This window comes from Notamacropus eugenii, chromosome X (genome assembly GCF_028372415.1).
Source record: "Notamacropus eugenii isolate mMacEug1 chromosome X, mMacEug1.pri_v2, whole genome shotgun sequence".
NCBI classification, from domain to species: domain Eukaryota; kingdom Metazoa; phylum Chordata; class Mammalia; order Diprotodontia; family Macropodidae; genus Notamacropus; species Notamacropus eugenii.
The window spans coordinates 23,320,226-23,346,891 of NC_092879.1; the positions used below are offsets into that span (position 1 = coordinate 23,320,226).

Genomic DNA, 26,666 nt, shown 5'->3' on the forward strand with positions numbered 1-26,666 from the left:
CAGGGAGTGGAGGGCTACTGGGCTGCCTCATGTGGGGTGAACCAGCGCAAAGCTTCTATGCCAATCAGTAGTGGGATTGGGCCTGTAAGTGGCTGCTGTATTTCCAGCAGGGAATAGGGAGACCTATTCTCAAACATACAAACGTTTAACTCAGTAAGCAAATAGGAAATAAGTGGGAGTAAAGTTGGGTGGGAATAAGAAGGTGAATGGACCTCAATGTGAATTAGTCATAAGAAAAACAAACTTCAGACTCAGTATTATTGGGAGGAGAGGGAGTCAAAAAGCAAAGGGAAAGAAAATATAAAAACATGATGGTGTATAGATAAGGGGGAGCACACTGCATCAAGCAAAGTAACTAGTTCTGAGTATGCCTTCTTACTCAATACCTTCTTTATAAAGTTACTCTTTACCCTTACTGGCAGCATGGGTGGGCTGAGCTGACATAACAAAAATGAAAATTCTACCTAAACTAATCTGTTCAGTACCATCCCAATTAAACTACCAAAAATTATTATATTAAGCTTGAAAAAATGATGAAATTCATTTGGAAGAACAAAAGGGCATGAATATTAAAGTAATTAATGGAAAAATGTAGCCAAAGAGATCTAGTAGTACCAGATCTTAAACTATTATCAGGTGGTAATAATAATAATCAAATATAATAAAAAATCAAATAAAAAATAATGAAAACTCTCTGGTGCTGGTTAAGAAATAGAATGGTGGATCAGTGGAATAGAGTAAGTATGCATTACACAATAATAAATGATTATAGTAACTGTGTGTTTGTTAAACACAATGACCTAAGCTTTTAGAATAAGAATTACTGGGAAAGCTAACATCCAAGACCATTTACCAACATAAAGTGAATACATGACCCAGACACAAAGGGAGATATCATAAGTAAATTAGAGGAGCAAGGAACATTTTACCTATCAGATTTGTGGATAAGAAGAATTTATGAATAAACAAGAGATAGAGAACTTTATGAGATATAAAATGGACAATTTTGATTACATTAATTAAAAAGGTTGCACAAATAAAACCAATGTAATCAAGATTAGAAGGAAAACAAAAGTTGGGAAAACATTTTTATAACTGGTTTTTCGGATAAAGGCCTCATCTCAAATATATAGAGAACTGAGTCAAATTTATAAGGATATGAGTCATTCCCCATTTGCTAAATGGTTAAAGAATATGAAAAGGTAGTTTTTGGAAGATGAAATCAAAACTATATGATGATATGAAAAAATGCTCTAAGTCATTACTGATTAGAGAAATGCCAGTTAAAACATCTCCAAGGTATCATACCTATCAGGTTGGCTAAAATGAGAGACAGGGAAAATAACAAATACTAAAGGGGATGTGGAAAAATTGAGACACATACACTGTATTGATGGAATTGTGAACTGATCTATTTTGGAGAGTAATAGGAATTATGTCCCAGGAATTATTGAACTGTGTATACTCTTTAACACAGCAATACTACTATTAGGTCTGTTTCCCAAGATGATCAAGGGAAAAGGAAAAGAGTCTCTATGTTCAAAAATACAGCAACTTTCTTTTTGGTGACACAGAGTTGGAAATCGAGGGGATGCCCATAAATTGGGGAATGGCTGAATGAGTTGTGGCATGTGATGGTGATGGAATACAGCTGTGCTGTAAGAAGTGACTGAACAGGTTGGTGTTAGAAAAGCATGAGAAGACTTGCATGAAATAATGAAAAGTGAAATGAGCAGGACCAAGAGAACGTTATATACAGTAATAGCAATATTGCTCGAAGAATAACTGTGAATGACTAAGCTATTCTGAGTGATATGATCATGCAAATCAACTACAAAGGACTTATGAAGGAAAATACTATCCATCTCCAGAGAAAGACTTGGTATGTGGAAGTATGTATTGTATGATTCCACATCCATGTAACTAGATTTATCTGTCGGTCTGTTTCTCTGTCTGTCTCTGTCTGTCTGTCTGTCTCTCTCTATACATCAAATATTGGCCTTCTCTAATGTGGGGTTGGGAGGGAGAGGGAGACAACTCAGAACTCAAAATGTAACAAGAATTTTTTTTAAAAGTGAAGGCAGAGTCAAGGAAAGAAAAAGCTGCTAGAGAATAGAATGGAGGGAAATATACAATTAATGATCATAACTGTGAACAGGATAAACTCACCTAAAACAAAAGAGTAGCAGAATGGATTAGAAAGAAAATCAGCATTTGAAGCATTGATTCACACAGAGTTAAAATAAGAGGCTGGAGTAAAATGTGTTAGGCTTCAACTAAAATCAGGTGTAACAATCATAGCCTTAAGGGGACAGGGCAAAATAGACATGCCTAAAAGAGAATTGGAAACAATAATATGCTGAAGTACATTGGTGATGAATGCATATCAGCATTTAACATGTATGTACCAAGTAGTATAGCATCTAAATGCTTCAAAGAAAAAATAGGTTACAAAGAGAAATAGTAAAACCATAATAGTTGGAAGTAACTTCTTTAAAGAAAATGACAACAATGAAACAACATACTATTAATTTTGTGATGTAGTCAAAGCAGTCTTTAGAGGAAAATTAATCTCTCAATTCTTTCATCAATGAAAGAAAGAACAGCTGAAAACTAGAAATTATCCCAATTAAATGTCAGAATCAGAATTCTGAAAATCAGAAATGTATAAAGCTGAGAGCCAAACAAACAAAAAGACCAAAAATCCCATAAAAGGAGCTGGATTTGTTTTTTTTTAATCTTGTTTTTGAGAAAAACAAGATAAACCACTAGATAATTTGAAAAAAAAAAGATTAAAACTAGATTACCAACATCAAAAGTGTAAAAGAATTCAGAAGAAATATTAGGAACTATTGTCTAACTGGTAATGAAACCAACAATTAAATGAAGAGGACAGATATTGACAAAAATATAAAACACTCAGCTTAACAGAACAGGAAATGAAACTTAAGTAAGCTAATTCCTGAAAAAGAAGTCAAACGAAATAATTGAAACCCTGAAGAAAAATTCCAGGACTGCATGGATGTACAAGTAAATTCTATCAAACATTAAAAGAATGATTAGTTTTAACATTATATAAATTGTTTGCAAAAGAATAAAAGTTACAATCCTAACAAATTTCTTCTAGAATACAAATATTTTAATACCGAAATTAGGGAGAATCAAAAGAGAGAGGGGGCAGCTGTAGACCAATATCCTTAATGAGTATTGACACAAAAATTTTCATTAAAATATTAGCAAGCTACAGCAACATATCAAAGAGACAACCAGGTTGGATTTATGCCAAGAATCCAAGGGTTGGTTCACTATTAGGAAAAAGAATGCTACAAATTACAGGATGCATAAAAAAGCTTTTGACAAAGTATAACCCCCTTTTTGTTAAAAAACTAAACTAGCAAACTGCTAACAAGCACAAAAATGAATGGATCTTTCCTTTTAATATTATGTACCTAAAACCAAGACCCAGCATTATATGTAATGAAGATAAACTAGAGGCCTTTTATATAATGTCAGGGGTAAAGCAAGGATGACCATTTATCAACATTACTAATTGATGTAGTGCTGGAAATACTAGCTATAACAATAAGACAAGAAAGCAAATTGAAGAAATATACTTAGGCAGAAAGGAGACAAAATGATTTGCTTTTTGCAGATGATGTTTAGGATCAACTTGAGCCAACTGTAAATTAAAATTAATTGAAACAATAACTCAGCAAATTGCAGTGTGCTAAATAAATCCATAAAATTTATCAGCATTTTTGGATATTACTAACAAAACCCATTGGGATGAGATAGAGAAATTCTATTCTGAATAATTATTGACTGTATTAAAATATTTGGAGTCTAACGACATACATAGGAACTTTTTGAACATAACTATAAATATTTTTGATAGAAATAGATCTAAGTAACGAGAAATGCTCATGCTTATGCCATGCCAATATAATAAAAGTGACAATACTACTTAATTTACTTCTTCAGTGCCATACGTAAGAGGTGGCCTATACATCCAGAGAGATCAGAGAAAGAGTAGAAGAACTCAAAAGAACAAAAGTATTTATAGCACCTTCTTTTGTTGATAAAGAACAAAGGGAATGCTCATTATCTGAGGAATGGATTGATAAATTATGGTGTATTCATTTAAGGAAATATTATTGGGGCATAAGAAATATCAAATGGGATGATTTTAGAGAAACCAAGTGGGATTAGCATGCAGAGTGAAGTAAACAAAGCTAGAACAATTTTTATATTTAACAACATTATAAGGACAATTTTGAAAGACTTAAGAACTTTGATCAATTAAATGGTCAACTATGATTTTGGAGATGAAGCATGCTACCCACCCTCTGAGAGGTGGTGAACCCAAGATGCAAAATGAAACATAGATTTTTGGACATGGCCAAATGGGAACCATGGGAATTGGTTTTGCTTGATTCTGAATATTTGTTGCAATGTTTCTTTTTTCAGGGTTTTATTTATTTATTTATTTTGGTGAGAGGAGGGTAGGAATAGGGTTCTCTTTTCTCCTTCCCCCCCAAAGAAAGTGAACAGAAGGAAGTTTTGAAGGAATCATAGACAAATAACACTACTTTGAAGGTCATGTGTTGAATTCATTATATACTTCGAAAAATGAGTTTCATATAAAAGAAAGTTTCATGTATAATATTATTCTGTAATGTATATGGAAATGCTAATTTTATTTAATGGTTGTAAAGTTCAGAATAAAAAAAGCAAAACAAAATAAAATGGTATCAGATTGGATTTTTAAGGCCCTTTCTAGCTCTAAAAAAATAAGGTAAAGATGGAGAAAATAATAGTTTTAGATGCTTAAGTAAATTCTCTAGAGAAGAAGCTGTGCTTAAGGAACTTCCAACATTATTGGATACATTATGATATATTATAAAATATTTTTGATTACGACACTGGGAATGGAGAGTTGTAACTGAACTCTGTCTTCCTTTTCTACCAGCAAGTCTGTCACATGACTTCTTCATCTGGGAATGATTGTGTTTTACCTTTGGGGGTTTGTATCCTTTAGAAAGATTGCCTTTACTTTATCCAGGTGATCAGATCATGTGTTTAGCTTGGATGAGCTTTGTTCCCTACCTTAATGCTTATCATCACTAATTTTTAGGTGTATAACCTCTTAAAGGTTTTAAATTTGATCACCAAAAAAAGAGGATTTCCATATACATAGCAGAGCACAAAGAAGATTGTATATGAAATTGTGAGTCTCAATTTGGTACTGTTTTATATATATATATATCAGTCAGCTAGATGGTTCATATATGTATAATATATATGATATACATACACATATATAGAGACATATATAAATAAAAATTCAGTCATCTAGGTGGTGCATATATATGTGTGTGTATATGCATGCCTCTATATGTACACACACACACACACACATATAAATTCAGTCACCTAAGTGTTGAAGTGATTAGTGTGCCAGGCTCGGAATCAGGAGGACTCCTTTTTGTGAGTTCAAATCTAGACTCAGGTACTCACCAGCTCTGTGACCCTGGACAAGTCACTTCACCCAGTCTGCCTAATTTCCTGTCTGTAACATGAGCTAGAGAAGGAAATGGCAAACCATCCCAGTATGTTTGCCAAGAAAACCCCAATTGGGGTCATGGAGAGTTGGACATGATTGAAAAATAACTGAACAGAAAAACATGTTACTTTCAAAACCACCCTCCCTGTCTCTGCTTCTTTCTGTTCTCTGCCATTTTTCCTAACTTCAGTGCCACTCTGATTGTTGTGTTTTTGGCATTGGTATTCCTAATTCTATCTCCCTCCCCCTCCCCAATTATGAATTGGAAAAACCCCCTTAACAAATCAGGACGGTCAAGTAAGATACATCTCTACAGTGGTTGTGTCCAAAGTGTTCTGCATCTTGGGTCCGTTTTTTTTCTGTCAGGAGATGGGTAACATGCATCGTAGTCCTCAAGAGAAATTTTTTATCATCAGACTTCTCAAATCTTTCATAGTTGTTTTTCCTTACCGTGTTGTTGCCTTTGTATAAATCGTTTTCCTAGCTCTCCACCCTTCACTCTGCATTGGTTCTTACTTCCTAGTATTCTGTAGAATTATCTCATAATTTCTAATGGTCAAGTAGGATATGGTACAATTATCTCATAATATCTTATGGTACAACATGGTACAATTCAAAATTAAGCACCTACTACGTGCCAGGTTGTGTGCTAAGTGCTGGGGATAAAGAAAAAAGAAAAAGACAATCCTTGCCCTCCAGGAGCTTGCAGTCTGATATGGGAGACAACTTGTAGACATAACAAAGCAATCTATATACAGAACAAATAGGAAATAATTAACAGAGGGCAGGCACTGAAATTAAGGATTTGAAAAAGGCTTCCTGTAGAAGGTGGGATTTTAGCTGGGACTTAAAGCATACCAGGGCAACCCAGTAGGCAGAGATATAGGAGGGGGCATTCCAGGCATGAAGAACAGTTGGAGAAAATGTCTGGAGCTGAGAGATGGAATGTATTCTCGAAATAGGAGGCCTGTGTCACTCGCTGAATTATGGAGTATGTGTTGGGGAGGAATGTGTAAGAAGACTGGAAAGTAGGAGAGGGCTTGATTATAAAGGGCTTTGAATGCCAAACAGAATTATATTAGTATTTGATCTTGGAGGTGATAGGGAACTCCTGGAGTTGAGTGGGGGAGGGGGTGACATGGTTGGACCTACACTTTCAGAAAATCCCTGAGGAGCTTAATGGAGCATGGACTGTAGTGGCTTGAGGCAGGCAAACCCACCCACAGGCTATTGCAGTAGTCTAGGCATGAGAAGATGAGGTCGGGTGAGGGCAGTTTCAGAGGAAAGAAGGGGGTATATTTGAACGATGTTGAAAAACAAAAATGGACAGGCCTTAGACATAGCTTGGATCTGGGGGGAGGTAGTTGAGAGATAGTAAGGAATCCAGGAGAATTCCTAGGCTGTGAGCCTCAAGGACTGGGAGGATGGTGTTGCCTTCTACAGTAAGAGGGGAAGTAGGAATGGGGAGGGTTTATAGGGAAAGATAATGAGTTTAAGATGTCTATTAGACATCCAATTTGAGATGTCTGAAAGGTAGCTGGAGATGGGAGACTAGAGGCCAGCAGAGAATTCAGGGCAGGAAAGGTAGATGTGAGAATCATCAGTATAGAGATGGTCATTCAATTCATGGGAGCTGATAAAATCACCAAGTGAAAAAGTATAGAGGGAGAAAAGAATAGGGTCTTGGACAGAATCCTGAGGGATACCTATGATTAGAGGGAGTGGTCTCAAAAAAGGATCCAGACAGAAAAGTAGTGATCAGATAGGTGAGAGGAGAACCAGAAGAAAGTAATGTCCTGAAAACCTAGAGAGAAGGGAGTATCAAGGACGAGAGAGTGATAAACAGCGTCAAAGGCTGCAGACAGGTGAAGGAGAATTAGGATTGAGAAAAAGTCATTGCCTTTCTAGACTAAGATCATTAGTAACTTTGGAGAGACAAGTTTTGATGGGATGGTGAGTTTGGAAGCCAGATTTTAAAGGGTTAAGAAGAGTGAGAGGAGAGAAAATGGGGGCCCTTAGTGTAGACAATTTTTTGAGTTTAGCTTTAAAGAGCAAAAGCCATAGAGGATGATTTAAAGGTTTTTTCAGGATGGGCCAGATATGGCCATCTTTGTAGGGTGTAGGGAAGGAGTCAATAGAGAGGGACAGATTGCAAATAAAGGGAGCGAGAGTAGAAATGACATGGGGGAAATCTGTTGGAGGTAGAGCAGGTAGAGGAGCAAGCCTTAGTAAAGAGTAATGCACATGTGACACTGGGGTGAAGGAGAAGTGTCAGAAGGCATTTGAGTGATAGGAGATGAGGAAGAGAGAAGAGGGAGGTCACAGTGAATGGCTTAATTTTTTTTTTTCTGTAAAACATAGGCAAGGTTCTCAAGTGAGAGGGCAGGGGAACCAGGAGCCATGAGAGGTTTGAAGGGGGTTGAAAAGTTTTGGAAGAGCCTTTGTGGAGATTGGGAGAGTGAGTTGTTAAAAGAGGTATAGCAGGAATATCTAGCAGCAATGAGAGCCCACTTAAAGCTGTGTAGCGGACCCACTCAGAACACTTTCGTGATTTGTTCCACCTTCGTTTTCAGTAGCATATATGTAGGTGCAAAGGCAAGTAATGGTGGCAGAGATCCAAAGATGAGACGTGGTTGAGTATAATTGGGGATAAGATAAGGAAAGTAGGGAGTCAAGAGAGGAGGACACTGTTAAGTTGGACAGAGTTGAATTGGTTCATCAAGGGGTCAAAATGGGGAGAAAATGAGAGTGCCTAGTGCAGGGAGATGGCCTGGGAGAAGATTGAGGGGTCAAGGGATTGGAAGTCACAGTGCTGATGAAGAGTAGGGCTTGGTAAGGGAAAGCAGAGAGAGGTGGGAAGCTATTAGATTGTAGTCAGATAAGGGGATTTCAGAATTCTTTTACGTGGCGGGGGTACGTCTGTGGGTGATGGCAAGATCAAGGGGATAGCCATCTTTATGTATGGCTGAGGTGGGGTGAGTAGGTTGAAGAACTGGGCACTTAGGGTGTTTCAGGGAGAATCAGTATGTATGTTGGAATCCCCTAGTATTAGAGCATAGGTTGTGGAAGAGAAAATAAGTTTTTGATTCAGGTTCCAAACTCTTTGAGAAAGGAAGGGGAATGACCTGGGGATCTCTAGGCACTAGCTACCAGGATTTTGATTGGATGGGAATAAGAATTTTATGGATGAGGCAACTGAGGCAAATGGGGTTAAATGACTTGCTCAGAGTCACACAGCTAGTAAGTGATTCAGGCCAGATTTGAATTTAGAGAGATGAGTCTGATTCCAAGCCTGGCACTTTATCCATTGTACCACCTAGCCTCACTTAAATGGGCTAGACAAGGAAATGACAAACCATTCCAGTATCTTTGGGGCAGCGAGGTGGTGCAGTGGATAGAGTGCCAGGCCTAGAGTCAGCACTATCTAAGTTCAGATGATTCTGGGCAAATCACTTAACCCTGTTTATCTGAGTTTCCTCACTTGTAATATGAGGCAGAGAAAGAAATGGAAAACGACTCCAGTATCTTTGCCAAGAAAATTCCAGATGGGGTCATGAAGTGTTGTACATGACTAAAATCACTAAACAACAATGACAGATATGAATAGTGTGAACCTGGAGTAATATTCCATTAATTAATGTGTTAGTTTGTTGAGCCATTCACCAACTAATGGGCATGAGTTCTTTGCTTTTCTTTCCCTTTAGGATCAGGAAGTTTGTTTTGCATGTGACTTCCTTTACTGGTATTATTTTTCCTTTTAATCCTTTTTCACTGTCCTAGTCTGTTTTCCTGTTGTGTTTGACACATGTTTACACCATACTCTGTATATGTATATGCATGTGCACGCACATGCATGTGCCTGTGTGACTGAGGCTCATCTAATGCTTGTTTTCCCCTCTTGATCCCCACCTTCTCTGTGTACTTTTCTTGAACATTCCCTTTTATAACCCCCTTCCCACAAGCAGTCCACCCTTGGATATCTTCAGTTTTTCTTGTTACTCATTGAAAACTTTAAGATTCTAAAGGGACACAGTTTTTCTCTCCTTATTTGAATGTTAACGTGATGTCATTATATAGCCCAATAGCTCAAGCAAATTTACTTTTCTTGGTTTCTCAGAATTCCTGTGTTTGCATTTCAAAGTTCCTACTCAACTCTGATCTCTTCATCAGGAATAGTTGAAAGTCTTCTATTCCATTTTTCCCTGTATGGTTTTGCCCAACTCTGCAGTATAAGTAATCCTTTCTCATAAGCCTGTGTTTTTACCTTTTGCAATATTGTATTCCAAGATCTCATTTGTAGTATAAGCAGCTAGGTCTTATGTGATCCTAATTGATTTCTTGACACTTGAAGTCCTTTTTGGCTTATTGCAATAATTTTTCTTTCCTTTTGGCTATGACATTCCTGTGACTTTTCCTTCTGAGATTTCTTTTAGGAGGTGATTGGTGGAGTCTATTTATCTTCACTTTGCCCTTTGGTTCTAACATATCTGGACCATTTTCATGTTTTCTTTATTGGATTGGAGTTTCCTGGACTTTTTTATTTTAAATCATAATTTTCTGAGAGTCCAATGATTTTAAGTGATCTGTCCTTCACTTGCTTTCCAAATCAGTTGTTTTTGTTATGAGATATATTTGTTGATTTCTGTTTTATCCATTATAATTTTCAGGGAATCTAGTCACTCATTAAGATCTATCTCCCTTTCCCCCAACTCATTTATTTTCCTTTCAGTTCTTTCCTCCAGGACTTTTATTTCATTGTTTATTTTGCTTCATTTTTTCCCTAAGTATTCATGTAGTCCTTGTGGAAGGTCCACTTTTTCCTTTGAGTCTTGGGTTGTAGTTATGGTGATAACTTTCCACATGCATTTTTGGATATCTCTGGATGTATTATAATTTCTCATAGTTGTCCATATCTTCTTTGGTTTGCTCATCTCTCCAGCTCTAGGTCTTGAGTTGGGGCTTTATGCTGTTGGTGTTTCTCCTTCATTCTCGAAGAGGACCAATGACATCAGGAGGGTGATGTCCTGACTTGCAAGTGAATTGGATTTAAGTGAGGCAGAGCTGTGTAAAGTCATCAGCCTCACTCTCTCCTCCAGAGTCATCGAGTGGCAAGACAAAAGTCAAGATGGTGGGCAATGGCCATGGATGCAGGGGGAAACCTTGACCTTTTAAGCTAAGCTCTTTCCTGGGTCTCACTTTGTCCGAAACAATGCCTAGACAGCAATTAAAGGCTAGGTTGGAATTGAGATAAAAGATGGCCTAGTTTATCTTCCCAAAAGAATCAGTCTGGGAGGGGAAGACCCTCAGTTTCTGACCAGAAGAGAAAACAATTTGCAATTTGGCACCCACTTTGAGCCATTAAATCCCAAACAATTAGCAAGTGAGACCTGGGATGGGGCCTTTTATTGGCCAATCTGTGAAAACCAGAGTGATTTAGGTTTAAAGGCATAGTCAAGGAGCTCCATATGAATCACAATGGGCTTTTTCAGAGCCTGTTTTTCTAGAACTATATTTCAAGAGATCATAAATGAAACTCGACCAGACTAGAGTTGTCCCATCTTTTTGAAAAAATAGTAATAGAATAGAGAAGAGTCTAGCCCCCAAATCCCAAGATACTTTGCAAAGTATAAGCGACCAAAAATTATATTCCTTTAGACAGAGCACCCACATATAAGGGTATGACTCCCCATGTAGACAGAGGGACAGAAGGAGGAGGAAGAGAAGGAGAACGGAGGAGAAGAGGGAGAAGGTGGAGAAGAAGAAAGGAGGAGGAGAAGAATAAGAAGGATAAGGAGAAGAAGGAGAAGGAAGGAGATGGGAGATGAAGGAAAAGGAAGAGGAATAGGGAGAAGGAGAAGAAGGAGATGAGGAGAAAGAAGACGAACAAGAAGGAGAAGGAGGAGGAGAAGAAGATGAACGAGAAGGAGAAGAAGGAGGAGGAGGAGAGGGAGGAGGATAAAAAGGAAGAGGAGAAGGAGGGGAAGGAGAAGAAGAAGAATGAGAAGGAGGAGAAGAAGAGTAAGAACAATAAGAAGAAAAACGATGAGGAGGAGGAGAATAAAAAGGAGAAGGAGAAGATGAAGGATTATAATAGCAGCATTACCCAACTTGAACTGGCTGGCTGGGTCCCCAGGGGGCAGCTCGTACTACATGCAGAAGGTTGTTCATCCTTCATTCTTGAAGAGGGACAATGACATCAGAAGAGGAATATCTTGACTTGCAAGTGAATTGAATTTGAGTGTGGCAGAGCTGTGCAAAGTCATCAGCTTCTCTGTCTCCTCCAGAGTCATCGGGAGTCCAATGGCAAGACATAAGTCAAGGTGATGGGCAGTGGCTCTGGATATGTACTAGAGGTGGGCTTTGTCTTCTACTGTGCTTTGGGGTAGGGTGGTCAATTCTACTGTATCTTGACCTGGATCATTTGGGTTCCTGTGCTGCTCTCCAGGGTTAGACCCCCTGGATCTTTGAGGTTCACAGTGAATCTGTGGGACTGTGTCGGGCATCTCAGGGCAGATTGCTAGAGACAGCAGAGCTCCATGGTTCGGGGTGTCTTTGTCTGAGTACTGGCTGATGTGACCACTACTTCTTGCCTCTCCTGCTTGTTTCTAAGGAGCCTTCCCCGTTTGCTGCTTCAGGATACAGACCCTTGCAGGTTACAATGTCTGGTTAAGCTGGAAGATTGCTGCTTTGATTTCCTCTGCTGGCTCTTGCTTTGCTCTTGGGGCCCTATTTCTTATTCCTCTAGGTTTATGGCAGAATTTTTGTGTAATTTTGGTATAGATGAAGTTTCTGACTGTAGTTCTCTCATTGGATTTCTTGATCATTATTTTAACTTTTATGTATTTGCTGGCATAGATGTGGTGGACCTGGGCTTTCTGCCTCTGTTCAGACAGACATCTTTGTCAACAGTCTACCATTTATTTTTTTTAGAGACCTTCTAGCTTGAACTGTCAAGCTAAACTAGCCACTTGTATTTTAAAAAATATTGCAATGATGTGAACTGTGAAAACCTTACCTACTCTGATTACTCCAAAGGACCTATGATGAAAAATGCTATTCACCTTCCAAGAGAGAGAACAAATGAACTCAGAATGCAGATTGAAGCTTACTTGTTTTACTTTCTGTTTTTCTTTTTTCTTTCATTTTTTTAAGCAACATGGTGAATATGGAAATATGTTTGTATAACTTCACTTGTATAATTTATATCATATTGATATTCAATGGGTGGGGGAAGAGCAGGAGAAATTCAGAATTTGGAACTCAAAGTTTTTTAAAAAAGTGAATGGTTTTACCAGCAAAATTTGGTAACCTGAAATTCAGTGACAAAAGAATTTACTTTTGCTTATTCCTAAAATGGATTCTGTGCCTGAAGTAGGAGAAATAGCTAAGCCCAAGCTATTCTACTTAAGCCTAAATGTATATACAGAAGTACTTTTAATGACCTAAGAAGTCAGAAGACAAAAATGAAAATGAAACTCCTTAAACTCAAATGGTTCTTACAGTCAGTTGACAAGTACTTGTTAATTGTTTATGATGTACCAAACCCTGTGCATGTTGAGATATGAAAAAAGACAAAAACAGCCTCTGCTCTTGAGGAGCTTATATTTGCATCAGGGAGGAATCAAATCAATAAATAGGTACGTACAAGATCTATATAGAGTAGACAGAAAGGAACCTTAGAAGAGAAGGGTCAAGTATCTGAGGGAGGCATAGGATAGTCCTCCTGTAAAGGGTGATAAAAGACCCAAGTTTCACCTTGTGGTATAGCAGAACCTCAAGAAGCATTTGGTGAATAAATAATGTTTATCATCTTCTGCCATAGCCACCATTTTTTAAATAGATAAGTTTATTCCTTTTGTGCTTTTAGATCTAATACCTTTGAAAGCATCTCAACGCTCTCTCCTGAAGATGGAAGAAGAGAAACTTTAAATCAGGTTTGTCTTTTTCGTGATAAAGTTTTTTTCTCCCCAGGAGTGCAAATGTATAGAAACTGAAAAAGCCCTATTGAAGGATGAGGTCAAACAATATAAGATGAAAGAATTACGTCAGCTGCAAGACACAGCAGAATTGAAAGAAGAAAATCTTTCCTTACAGAAGCAAATTTCCTGTTTGAAGGAGACCCAGGTAAGTGGGTCTTGGATTCCATCCACTGTAGTTACTGGAGGCTCCAAATGGACTTTAATTATCATGTTGTTTTCTTCTTGAAATGCCTGGCAGATAGAAAGATAGAAGATTTAATAGGTGTCTACTGTGGGACACCAGGGACACTAATTGAGGAGAGGGAGACAGTTGCTTACATTCTAATTGGAGAAGAGAAAACAAAGGAGAGGTGGAAAGGGGCTGGGGGCAGTCAAGTGGTGTACTGGATCAAGCACTGGGGCCTGAAGTCTGAAAGATCTTAGGTCAGGTGTGGTCTCAGATATTTATTAGCTGTGTGACCCTGGGTTGGTCACTTAACTGTTTGCCTCAGTTTCCTCATCTGTAAAATGAGCTGGAGAAGTCAATGGAAAACCACTCCAGTATCTAGCTATTCTAAGACCAATGAGGTCACAAAGAGTCTCATGAGATGGAAATGACTAAACAACAACAGTTCAAGGGAGTTGGGAGAGGACAGAATTGCTGAGGTGTAGTGGAGCATTCCACAGAGGGAGCTGAACCTGAAGCAAAGTGAGCGTGGCTGGAGCTTCTCAAGTAAAGGACATCTGGGCCAGGTACTCACCCTTCTGGAGAGCAGTGACCAGTCATTATGTCACTAGAACAGAGCTGGAGCTAGGCATTTATGTATCTCATGGTAAGGTTGAGAATTGTGCCCCTGGGAATTGCTAACTCCTGAATACTTAGAGGCACGAAGGGAAAACATGGCTTAACAGCAGATAAATAAATCCCTCCTCACCATGGAAGATGCCTGCTGTTCATCTGCACTAGATACCCCTCTGCACCCCCATGAAGTGGGCTCTATTGTAGAACAGCCTTCTGACTTAAGTCTTACTTAGAAATGATTGGTTGAGAAAGATTTGCACTTTAAGATCTTTGATAGCAGGGTCGAGTCATCCAGCCTTTTGGTAGTAAGATGCTTCTGAAGCTTGACATCACTAGGCTGGCATGGGCTTCTGTTCGTGGCCTTGCTCAATGGGCTTTTGAACCCCAAGGGTGGGACAGGAGTAGTAGGTTCCCCAAGAAACCCTTGGGTGGGTATTACTTCTTGATCAGCTAGTAGGTGGATTGTCTTTTCTTTAAAGCTATCTGGCTCTGAAATAGTCCATATAGTTTTTAAAAGGAAATGCCCAATGTTTTGGGAGGGGCATTTAACATGGGAACTCCCCAAGTACCCTGTGAACATAAGGTGCAAACCTGAATGTTTGGCAGGTTTTGTAGCAGATGTGATGATTTTTGTTTTTTTGGTGTTTTTGGGGGGGAGGGGATGTTTGTGTGTGTATGTATGTGTGTGTGTGTGTTTATGTGCGTGCATATGCACACACTCAGGCAGTGAGGGGACAGATCATATGAAGCCCTCATCTTTAGTCCTTTTAAAAATATTTTAATCAAAATTATATTGAATTTTGCCTTTATATCAACAGTTCCTAGGCAGTCCCCTCTTCTCTATGGTCTCCCCCCCCCCCAAAATGGCCACAAGCCATGGATATTTCTTAAAGTGTCCTCCAAGATACCTTAAGATCCTTTCTTGCCTTAATTAAATTTAGTGCTCATTATGTGCAGGGCATCATGGGAGAGACTATAATACTCTAAGGGCAGCAAGGAATGACCAGATTCTTCTCTGAGCCATTGCTGATGTGCTGGAATCCTGATGTGGAGCCTAGAGATGGGATTCTAGCCTGTTCTGCTAGTGCCACATGTTTGCTATGCTCTTTGGGTATGCCTTTTGGTTTTGTGTTCCCAGAATGTAGCACAGTAGAGAGGATGCACTTCATGAGTGAGTGCTTGTTGAATTGAACCTATTGAGTTCCACAGTGCTGCTCATTGTACTTGACTAAATGTTGCCTTAGAGCAGTTTTCTCAGACTATTCCCCTAGATCATAGGTGACAACAGTTCTCGTGCAACTGGGAGCAAGTGGTATAAGTCAGGTGGGCCAGAACTGTCATTTACAGCAGAGAACCATGCAGCTGTTGGCCATACATCTAGGCAGGTGAAGTCAAGTAGCAGACTTCAGGAATGGACAGGTTAAGAGACTCAGGAATAGGGGACCCAGGCAAGAAGTCTGAGCAATGAGGGTTCTGAATTCAAGTAAGGGTCTGGCTAATAGGAACCAGCAGCAGGAATGCAGCTTCATACGAAGTCACAGACTTGGAGCCAGGAACTCTCTGTAGACTTCCAGCCCATAGTGAGAATTGGTCTGTGCCTGGCTGTTCTTCCAGGTTCAGATAGGGGCACTTGATTGGATAGAAAGGGTAAAAACAAGGCATTTTTTTTCTTTAAACATTTGTTTTAAATGCTGAACCTAAACTCTGATGAAGATTCGCATTTCCACATACAAAGTAGAGTAGAAAAAGAAGATGGTACATAGAAGATAACACTGCAGCTATTACTTAGTTTCCCTTTCCTTTTAAGTATAAGATAAATTGATGTTGTAACTTTCAAAACTATCCTGCTAGTCTGTGTCCTTCTGTTCTCTTCTGTACATTAAAAAAAAATGCTTCAATGGCCCTCTTTTTTTTCTTTCTAAAAACCCTATTGCTATCTCCTCCTCTCTCCTTCAGTTACCCCCTTCCTCCAACACACATGCATATGAGCTCACACCCACATACACCCCCACCACACACCACACACACACACACACACACACACACACACTCACACACACACACACACACAAATACAAACAGAACCCTTGTAAAATATGCATTCAAGCAAAACAAATTCTCACATTGGCCACCTCCAAAAATGTATATGTCTCATTCTGAACCTTATATATAATTATTCTGGTTCTGTTTACCTCACTGCATCAGGTCATACAAGTTTTCCCAAGTTTTCTTTTTCATCATTTCTTACAATGCAATGATAATATTCCATTGCACTCATATTCATGCATTTGTTCATTTATTCTCCAAATGATAAGCTATACATCAGACTGAGTTCCCAGAGAACTAGGATTTTTTGTATTTTTGCTTTTTCTTTGAATCCCTGATGCTTAACATAGTGTTTGGCAGTGACTGCTACTAGACTTGACTCCCTTTGTGTCCAGTTCTTTGTCATAAAAAAAGAGCTACTACAAATATAATTTTACATGAGTCCTCCTCGTTCTTTGATCTTTTTGAGCTATAGGCCTGATAGCAGTATCTCTGAGTCATAGTCACAGTTTAGTGACTTTGGAACATGGCTCCATATTGCTTTCTAAAATGGCCAGACCATTTCACAACTCTACTAATCAGACATTAGTGTGCCTGCTTTCCTACAACAGTTGTAATTTCCCTTTATCACCATCCTGAAGTATATGAGATTGAACATCAGGGTTGTTGTACTTTGCATTTCTGAAATTTTTAGTGATTTGGAGCATTTTGTCACACGATTGTTGGGAGCTTGAATTTCTTCCTTTGAGAACTGACTCTTCCTATCCTTTGATTCTTTTCTATTGGGAATGTCTCTAAACAGGGCAGTTCCTAGTATAAATAAGGTAAGGTGTAAATTCAGAACTCATGAGGTGCACAGAATAGTTGTTTTAAGAAAAAGACATTTTCTTTTCATTTCAGGTGGAGTATGAAGGCTTAAGACGTGAAGTTCAGAGGAGAAATGAAGAAATTGAGCTTAGAGACAGTCGTCTGGCTGAAGTCACTCGACAGAAGGAGATCTCTGACCATCATCTCGAGGAGGCCTTGGAAACCCTCCAGAGTGAACGAGAACAAAAAAAGGAGCTGCGCAGGGTGCTTTCTGGATACATCAACACTTATGATTCCTTAGGGACTCTGCCAACAAATTTTGATGACCTGAATCATTGTAATGATGACGACCTGGGCTTTAGCTACAACAATCAAGTCTTCAGGAACCGCAGAGAAAACATGATGTCCACGCCTCAAAATAGCAACAGCTCCAGGCCCCAGCCTGGTTTAGTGTGTGATCTTTTGAGTGAGCTCAGTTTATCAGAGATTCAGAAACTGAACCAACAGCTTCTGCAGGTAGGAGGGCTCTTTTCTGTGTGTTTGTCAGCTAGGCAGCATGAGGATCTAAACGTAAATGAATCTCTTAGAAGAGTTCAGCACTGCAATCCAAATCCACTGCAAAATTCTTCTGAGAAGTACTCGGCTGGCTTTCTTTTGCTGAGCTGTGTATAGACTTCCTTCAGTGGAACAAACCTGGTGGCCTTAGTGTACCTTTGTCTCTAGGGCTTTCAAAGATGAGAATAGGTGAGGAGTGCTAGTAGGGCTCAGCAGTGGCAGACACATCTGCAGATATGATGAAAGGGGACTAGGATGTGGAAAGTCAAAGGCATTTTCTCCAGAAATCATTTTTCCTGAAAAAAATGCAGACTTTTGGAACACGTCTTTAAATAAGCCAATGAGAAAACACCTTCGAGGTGGTCGAGGAGTTGTAACCTTACCTCTCTGAGACTTGTTGCAGAAACAAGATGTCCTCGATTTTGCCCTCCTGACATTTGGAAGATCATATGATAAATTCTTAGCCATTTGACAACTAAGACATTTTCTTCAGAGAGATTTATGTGAAACATCTTGTTTCCCATACTTCCATGGGTATTTTGACCTCTCACTCATTCTTGAAATAGCTTTGAGAAGTTAGTGATTGGTAAGAGTTGCTCAGCTTTTCAGGCTCAGGAAATCAGGTTTAGGATGAATTGGGAACTGCCTATCTCTGAGTCTGTTCCACTTGAAAACGTACATGGCAATAATAAATGTTTGTTGAACTGAGTTGACCTCATTAGGAATATTCTGGGCTGAACAGTTTTTGCTAAATCAAACTGAGACCGGTGTGGCCCATGACAGTAAATGAAATGTATCCCAGCGTAACATCATAACTAACTAGCTGGCTAGACAAATGAGAGAGCAAACATTTATTAAACGTCTACTGTGTGCCAGACACTGTACAGAGTCCTAGGGATACAAATACAAGAAAACAAGACAGCATGGGCCTTCCTGGAATTTGCTTTCCAACGGGGGAAGACATTGCCACAAAAGGATAGCGGATCACCTTAGCCTACCTGCTCTAAAAGAGCTCGATTAAAGTGCTGAGAACTTGGGCTCTTAAATGGATTGGATAAAGAAGAATCCAGTATAGGAGGCAGGGTGATACACTAGAAAGAGCCCTGTCTCTGGAGTCACAGGCTCCCTGGGTGGACTTGGGTTCAAATCCTGCCTCCAACACTTACAACCTGTGTGACTCAGTGAGAGAGAATCTAGTTATGACCAGGTACTCTCTGAGTCCTTTCTACTCTAGATCTTGGTGCCTTTGAATCTGTCCCTTTACGGAAACAGGCCTCCCATTCCTTGTCTGTTGCTGGTAGCATTTGACTTAGCCTAGCTATTGAAAGCATGTGAAAAAGCACTTTCTCAGAAAATGGTTTCCCTACCATCCTATGATGGGAAAGGCTTTTTGCTAATGAGAATGGGACCATAATGTGCCTTTGCTTCTATTCTGCTATGTTGTTGCAGCTGCTGACACCTCATTTAACAATGAGTGACTCAGCTCTTTTTTCTAAGAGGATTATTTTTTAAAAGAATATTTGCCTCTGAAAAATTACTTGCCCCACTCTAAATCATTTCGTTTTGTGGCAGAAAAAATGTTCTTCTGCAGCACAGATAATGACTCTCTACCAAGCCCTTCTTAGAGTCGGAGTCCTGCGATGGAGGCTGAAGGTGCTCTTCTAGCGCCACCCAGGGAAGGGCCCATGTGAACAGGCCTCTTAGTGCTGAGGAACTAAGATGAAGTTGACTCAGGTCCATGCTAGTTGGCACAATTGCATTTAACCACATGTTTCTTCTGCTGTAGCGGAACATCGCTGAGGCTTTGAAGTCAAAAAACAGTGAGTACAAACCTACTGTGTGCTAGACACTGGGGATCCAAAGACCAAAGGGAGACAGCCATCCTGCCTTCAAGGACTTCTCTTCCACAGGTTGGAGAAACAAATACAGGATTTGTACACAGACCAAGGGATTTGGGAGTGTGGGACAGGCTGACAACCAGTGGGGGTCACGGGAACTGAGCCTTTGTAGAGATCCCACTTGAAGTTCCAAGAGGCAAATTTTGGAAGCTGGGTAAAGAGAGAGCATTTTGGGTCTCGGAGAGAACCAAAAGCCAAACAAACCCAAAAGTATAAAAAACCACAGAAAGGTGAAAGAGAGAATATGGGGGATTGAGGAAGAGTCAATATCGCAGAATCCTAGAGGCAGTGGGGGGGGGGGGGTGCCGTTAATCAGCCTGGAAAGGTGGGCTAGAACTAAGCTAGGAAGTACTTTCAATGCCACAGCAGTTTGTATTTCATCCTTTACGCACCAGGGAGTCACAGGGTGTTCTTGTGTAGGAGAGTGACATGGGCAGACCTATCCTTCAGTATTACCACTTGAACAGCTGTGTGGAAAGGGGACTGGAGAAAGGAGAAGATGGAAAGATGGCTTACTTATCAAGTGCCAGGCAGTGTGCTAAGTGTTGGGGATACAAATACAAGCCTTGAAGGAATTCCCTCTAATGGGGGAAGACAACACATAGAGGGGATCTGGTAAGGGTGGGGGTAGGTATGCACATGGCAGCATGGGATGGAGATGGTCAAGAAGTGATATGGAGACCAGGTTCCTGGCAAAGTAAGGCTCCAGCTCATATTTCAGAGCCAGGTAATTCAGGCAGGATACATGGTTCTGGAACTGGGGAGAGACCAATGAGGAGGCCACTGCAGTAACACAGGCAGGAGGTGATAACTGGGGTGCTTGGGAAGACAGTGGAAGAAGGGGGATAATGACTTTGACGACAAGGCACAGCTAGCCACAGCCAGTAGTCCAGTCAGCTAGGAAAGCCTCAGGTGGATCAGAGGTCAGGACCAGAACAGTCAGATCATGTAAGGAGGCTCAGGCAGCCTCCCTGGAGTCTAGAGAGACAAAGGCCAGGTTCTGAGGATTCAGGCTGCAGGAGTAAACTGGAGAGAAAAGAATCCTAGACCCACCTGATAGAGCACTGAGAGGAGAGGGTGATTGGCATTCAAGCAAGGGTTCCCAGAGCAAGAAATGGAGCCAGGGGTTTAGGAGCTGGTCTCTGTACTGAAGTCCCAAACAGCTTACTTTAGGCTTGGGCTATCAGGTAGGGACTGATCCTATGTATAGGTGGACATCATTCATTATGAAAAGCAAAAAAAGAGGTGAAATGGGAAGTCAAGGTAATGGGGCAAGATGGCACTGTGATCAGATCCTCCTATTGCTGCTGGCAGGGTACTTTGGCTAATGAAATGTGCCCCAGTGGAGCAGCATATCTTACTGAGCACTCACTGACCAGCTGAATGAGTTGAAAACCTTGAGAGGTCACAACTGCTCTGCTCAAGAATCTAAGTCCTGGGAGCACTTCCAAAGTGAAAGTTTGCCATAGTATTGCCTACATAGTTGACTGCAGGCCATGCGGGGCTTGAAGAATGACAGCTTGAAGAGTGGCCTTTTTATTCATGCTTCCCTCTCTCCAAACCATCTTTTATGAAGCTGCTGAAATAATGTTCATAAGTTACAGACAAGTCTGGCCATCTTACTACCCTTATCCAAAACCTGCAGGGCCCTCCTAGTGCCTTGAGGATAAATGACAAACTTTGTAGCTTGGCATTTAAGGATTTCCCCATCTACACAAGGCTCCAATCTACCCTTATCTCACAATATTCCCCTTCTTGTCATCTATATCCCAACTAGACTGTACCAGCAGGTGTTCCTATATTCAGCACTTGGACCCCAGTTCCAGGAAGATTGACCTGATTTTCCCCAGTAGTTAAGGTTCTCTTTGAAAAGTTTCCAAGATCAGTTTGCAAGAAATGTCCCTCAGTCCCATTACTAGTACTGGAACTTACTGATCAGGATATAAGTGGCAGCCACTCAGCAGGACCCAAAGTCAGCGAGGGTAGGGCCTGCTTTCATGTTCATCTGTGTACCCACAGTGCCCAGGAAGATTTTATTTTCAGTTTTGTTTTATTTTGTTTTACTTCCTTTTTTCCTTTTCTTTTTCTTCTACTTTCCTTTCCTTTCCTTTCTTTTCCTTTCCCTTTCTTTCCCATTCCCTCCCTCTCTTCCTTTTCTTTCATTTTCTTTTCTCTTCTTTTTCTTTTTGAACTGAGGAGTAACACCACCAGATCTGTGCATTTGAAATATTCTTTTGGCCTGAGGAGCAGAGAAGAAAGTTGGAAGCAAGCTATAGTCTGGGTAACTAATAAGGAGACCCTGAATTATTAACAAGATTACTTGGGGAATGGAGAACATACTAGACAGATGCAGGAGATTTTTGGAAGTGGAATCAGCAGGACCTGGTAACTGACTGGCTAGGAAAAGACACTAAGACAGAGGCTGTGTGTGAATGGTGCTACCACCAACAGAAACTGTGAATTCAGGGAGAGTAGATGCTTTTTTCCCCGTCCATGGAATCACAGAATTTCAGAATTTAAAAGATATCTGAAATCCAGTTAGTCTAACCCATATTCCCCAAAGGATCCCCAATGCAGCATGCCCAAAAAGAGGTCTCTCATCCTTTGCTTAAGACCTCCATGGAGGGAACCTGTCACCTTTCAGGGCAGCCAGTTATACTTTGGGAAAACTGTCTGCCTTTCCCTGACATTGAGCCTCTTTCCAACTTCTCCCTATTATTGTTCCTCTGGGGCCAAATAATAGAGCAAGTCTGATCCTTCTTGTATATCACAGCTCTTCAAATACCTGAAGGTGGCCATTCTGCCCTACCTCACCCAAGTCTTTTCTCCTTCTTATTTCCTTCAACCATTCCTCATACAGAATGAACTCAAGTTCCTTCACTATCCTGATTGCCCTCTGCATGTTGCCTAGCTTCCTTACTCTGTGGTGTAAAGGCCACAAAAGTTTTCTCCCTTCCCCCTGGATTAAGGTTTGATCTTGAGTCAAACAGAGTCCCATTCCCCTTCCTTCCTCTCCGTGATGCCCTTTTCTAAACATACAATGAGGATAAACTCTGGAATCTCAGAGGTTGGACTAGATGACCCCTAACACTCTTTGAATCTTTTATCCATGAAGGAATCCATGCTACTGTGTGTCAAACAAATGGTCATTCAGTTCAAGTCCAACATTAGAAGGAAATTTAATTCCCGTTCGAAATTCTTTGCTTTGTACCTACAGGTTGATCATGAAAAATCATCGCTATTAAGTAGTATAAAAGAGTTGCAGACGCAGCTTGATAGTACGAAGGATGCGCTGTCCAAACAGCAAGCTCAAAATAACTACCTTCTTGAGCAAATTCAGACTCTAAACAAACGGTATGGCACTAACGAAGGGGGTTTGCTCTTTGGAAAAGATGGAGAGAAGAGTGGTGACAGTGAACTCCGTAGCCTGGAACATAACTGTGCTGCGTCAAACTGTTCCCAAGTAGCAAGGCTGAAGACAGAACTTCAGGAGCTACATCAGAAATACCAGGATTTTGAAGCCAAGTACAAGCAGGACACAGAGTCCTGGCAAGAAGAGTCTCAAAACCTAACAGAGAAGATAAGATTCTGGGCCAAATCAGGTAAGCAGAAGCAAGAGATCATTACTAATTTAGAGAACGAGCTTCAGGCTTCCAGGAAACGGTCATCAGAATTTCAGAGCAAACTGAGCCTTGCCCAGGAGGAGCTGCAGGTGATTGCTGAAGATCTGGCCAACATGTATCGCCGAGTCTGTGTCTGCAACAACCTGTTACCTGATCGTGGTCTGTTGGATGGCTATAAAGATGGCCAAGAGGCCCCTGTCCATACCTGCAAAAGGCATGCCAATGATGTCGTAGCCAATGCGCGTATGAGCAGAAGCCAGTCTAATGATCTCTTTGTGAAAGTCTTGTTTAGCCCTGAGGCAAGCTCCGTGAAAAGTGGCAGCAGCAACCAGTCTGTTAGTGATTCTCCTTGTGAGTCTGATGGAGAAGAGGATGACAAGGAACCTGAGAGTCTTTCCAACCAAATTTCCATCATTGGAAGTCAGGTGAAGCAACTCCAGACAGCCCTGGCGATCTCACTGCGCAACAAGTCCCTTGAAACCATGTCAACAGAGTTGAAGGATAAAAACGCTCTTGTTGATGAAATAATGAAACTGAAGTCTTTGTTGAACACCCAAAGAGAGCAAATAGCAACTCTGAGGACTGTCTTGAAGGCCAACAAGCAGGTAAGCTATTGGTGATAATCCTAGGCACTTTGGACACTACAGAGGCATGTGACATTTGCCTCTGGAGCAGAGACAGAAAGAGACCTTCTGTGAATAACAGATTAAAGGACTCAAAGATGACTTGTTGTCAGGTTGGGAAAACCAGGTATCCAGAGGAACATTTTTTTCTTTTTCTTTGGAAAGTTCACATCATTCAACATGTTAACTTGGAAAGATGTAAGGAAGAGTAGATTTTTTAAAATTTCTACTACTTTAAGGTGTTGTTACTCCAACAGAGTACAAAATCCCTCGATAATGCCTGTGTGCAAGTTATTACTTGTCATGACCAAGGCCCATAGAGATAGGAATTTAGTGAACTTGTGGACTAGCCCCTGTGTAGGTTTTGATTACAGTTTTGATTAAAATTAACAACTGTAGTTCTCCCTTCCACACCTTGACTTTTCTCATTGCTGTTGTGCTATATCAAGAGTTGACGTAAGAAATTAAATGGGAATTTGGGGAGAGTTTTGTGGAATCCACAGATGACACGTGAAGGCCAGCAGATGACACAGAAAAAGTTTAGAAACCCAGAAATGGATAAAATATATGTATAATATTATAAAACACCAACATATTTTAATCATTTAATACCTTAATGATTCAGACTTCTTCTCTGGTACAAAGGGCAGGCCAAAAAATTTTATGTGGATTTTCCAGATCTCGGGTGCTACTGGACTTTCCAGATCTACTGTGCTACTAACCCCCTTGATATGGGGTAGCTGTAGTGGGCTAACAGTCACTAACTAGAATAATGTAAAGTAGGTTGAGAAGTTGGTTCACTTGGTTGGTAAAATCAAATCAGCAAGCATTTATTAAGAATTCACTATGTGCCTGGCCCTGTGCTAAGCTCTGGGGATGCAAAAATAAAAGCCACCTTAAAAAAAAACCCAAAATATGATCCTTGCACTCCTGGTACTCACATGCTGATGGAATAGCCAACACATGAACAACTATGTCCGTGCAAGATTAGACAAAGGGTAAATTGGACTATCAGAGGGAAAGTACTAATATTGAGGGGACAGGGGGAGCAAATTGAACCTCTGGAGGAGGGCTTGGCAAATTCTTCATTGCAGCTTGCCAGTAGACCCATATTCTTTTCTTTCTCCTCTAGGCTGCTGAAGGTGCCCTTTCCAATATGAAACGCAAATATGAAGATGAGAAACTTGTGGTATCAGAAACCATGAGTAAATTAAGGCATGAACTGAAAGTTCTGAAAGAAGATACTGCTACTTTTTCTTCCCTTCGGGCAGTGTTTGCCAGCAGGCAAGTTTCAGTTCTGCCTCTTCTCTGTTTCCAAATCTGTTCGCTCGGGTGAACTCATTTCCTGTTTGTGAGGAAACACAGAGCTTGGGCCAAGAGAGAGATTTGCCGTCCTTGGTTGCCCTATAGTGGGCACCTGCCCCCAAGCTAATCTTTGCACACTTGGTTGCATATGTGACAAAGGGAGGAAGGAGAGACCTTGTACCTTTTCTTCCCAGAGAAGACAATGCACACATATAGCTGTTCCTACTCGTGTTATCTATACTTCACATCATTAATCTAAACATGAGATACTGTGTAAAAGAACCACCAAGTGGGAATTTGGTTCTGACTTTGGGAGTCACATTCTGCATGATAGTGGACAGATCAATTGGCTTAGTTCACTTTTTGTCGCTTAACTGTCCTGTCCTCTTAGTGCAGTATGCTACATGATCTCTTCCTTGTAAGCTACCTTCAACAGGAGGTATATTCTTATGAAGACTCAATAATAAAGCATTAAGAGAATCTATCAAGAGAATGGCACTGGTAACCATGGTCTTTGACCTTGCCCTGGAGCTTTCTTAGAACCAAGACTATGTTTGGCTGAGTTTCCTCATGCAGCAGGTTTTTTTTTTCAGTGAGAAGGATGTAGCAAAGAGTAGTAGACCCAGGGTTTAGCCAGGTTTGCACCCTGGTTCATGCTTACTAGATTTGGGATCTTAGGTGAGTCACAAACCTTTTCTGAGGTTTCCTCCGTTTGAAAAATCCTTGATTATCCAGCTCGGTGTTGTGAGAAAAGAGCTTTGTAAACTTTAGGACACCACAGAGAAAGGAACTTTTATTAATTTATTTACTGACTAGAAGTTTTCCTTAAGTCTCCAGCCTTTTTTATGGAGGAATTGATCTCCTCCTACATTGAGGATATAAGAGGTGAAGAGCTGTGTTCTTTTCGAGGACAAGGAAACAACATGGCAGCTGCTCACTTATGAGTGATCCAGTTGGTCCTTGAAGATAAATGGGTTATGTTAAGCAGGATTGCCTGCTTGTGGACCCATGCCTGAAGGGAGACCAAGATGTTTAGGTAAAGAGATGGGTGGGAGGCGCTGAACTGCCTTTTTCCCCCTTCTTTTGCAGATGTGATGAGTATGTTTTGCAGCTTGGTGAAATACAGCAACAGCTTGCTGCTGCCGAAGATGAAAAGAAGACCTTGAAGTCTTTGCTGAGCCTAGCAATTCAGCAGAAACGGGCACTGACCCAGCGCTTGGAGGCACTGGAATCACAGTCCACTGTGCCAATGAACAGTCGGTCAAAGCTTGTTTCGGACCCTAAAGGGAGACCTTTTAAAAGTAACTGGGTATGACATGTTTGTTCAGGTATGGAGCTAGGAGGGGTAGGGATGAGGTGCTTCCATACAGTGAAGATTGTGACTGAGGGTAGCTGGCCAACTTTTCATTGAGTTTATTTATCCTCTTATCTCTAAGGAGCTTCCCTGGATGACATTTTTCTCATAAGTGTGTTTTCAGTTCTTGAC

At 40.5% G+C, this 26,666-nt stretch overlaps 1 protein-coding gene across 7 annotated transcripts in view; it reads left to right on the forward strand.

The window, feature by feature from the left end:
* LOC140515304 (protein bicaudal D homolog 2-like) overlaps nucleotides 1–26,666 on the forward strand; it is a 40,347-nt gene that overhangs the window by 11,802 nt on the left and 1,879 nt on the right. For 4 of the 7 annotated variants that reach the window (XM_072625939.1, XM_072625937.1, XM_072625941.1 and 1 more), the window contains 5 exons: nucleotides 13,535–13,687; nucleotides 17,270–17,692; nucleotides 22,847–23,857; nucleotides 25,008–25,159; nucleotides 26,270–26,489. In XM_072625939.1, coding sequence (XP_072482040.1) covers nucleotides 13,535–13,687; nucleotides 17,270–17,692; nucleotides 22,847–23,857; nucleotides 25,008–25,159; nucleotides 26,270–26,489 — 1,959 coding nt within the window. Of the gene's footprint in view, nucleotides 1–3; nucleotides 11,917–13,534; nucleotides 13,688–17,269; nucleotides 17,693–22,846; nucleotides 23,858–25,007; nucleotides 25,160–26,269; nucleotides 26,509–26,666 lie in introns of those variants that run through there. The other 3 variants (XM_072625943.1, XM_072625942.1, XM_072625938.1) reach the window with 3 other exon arrangements.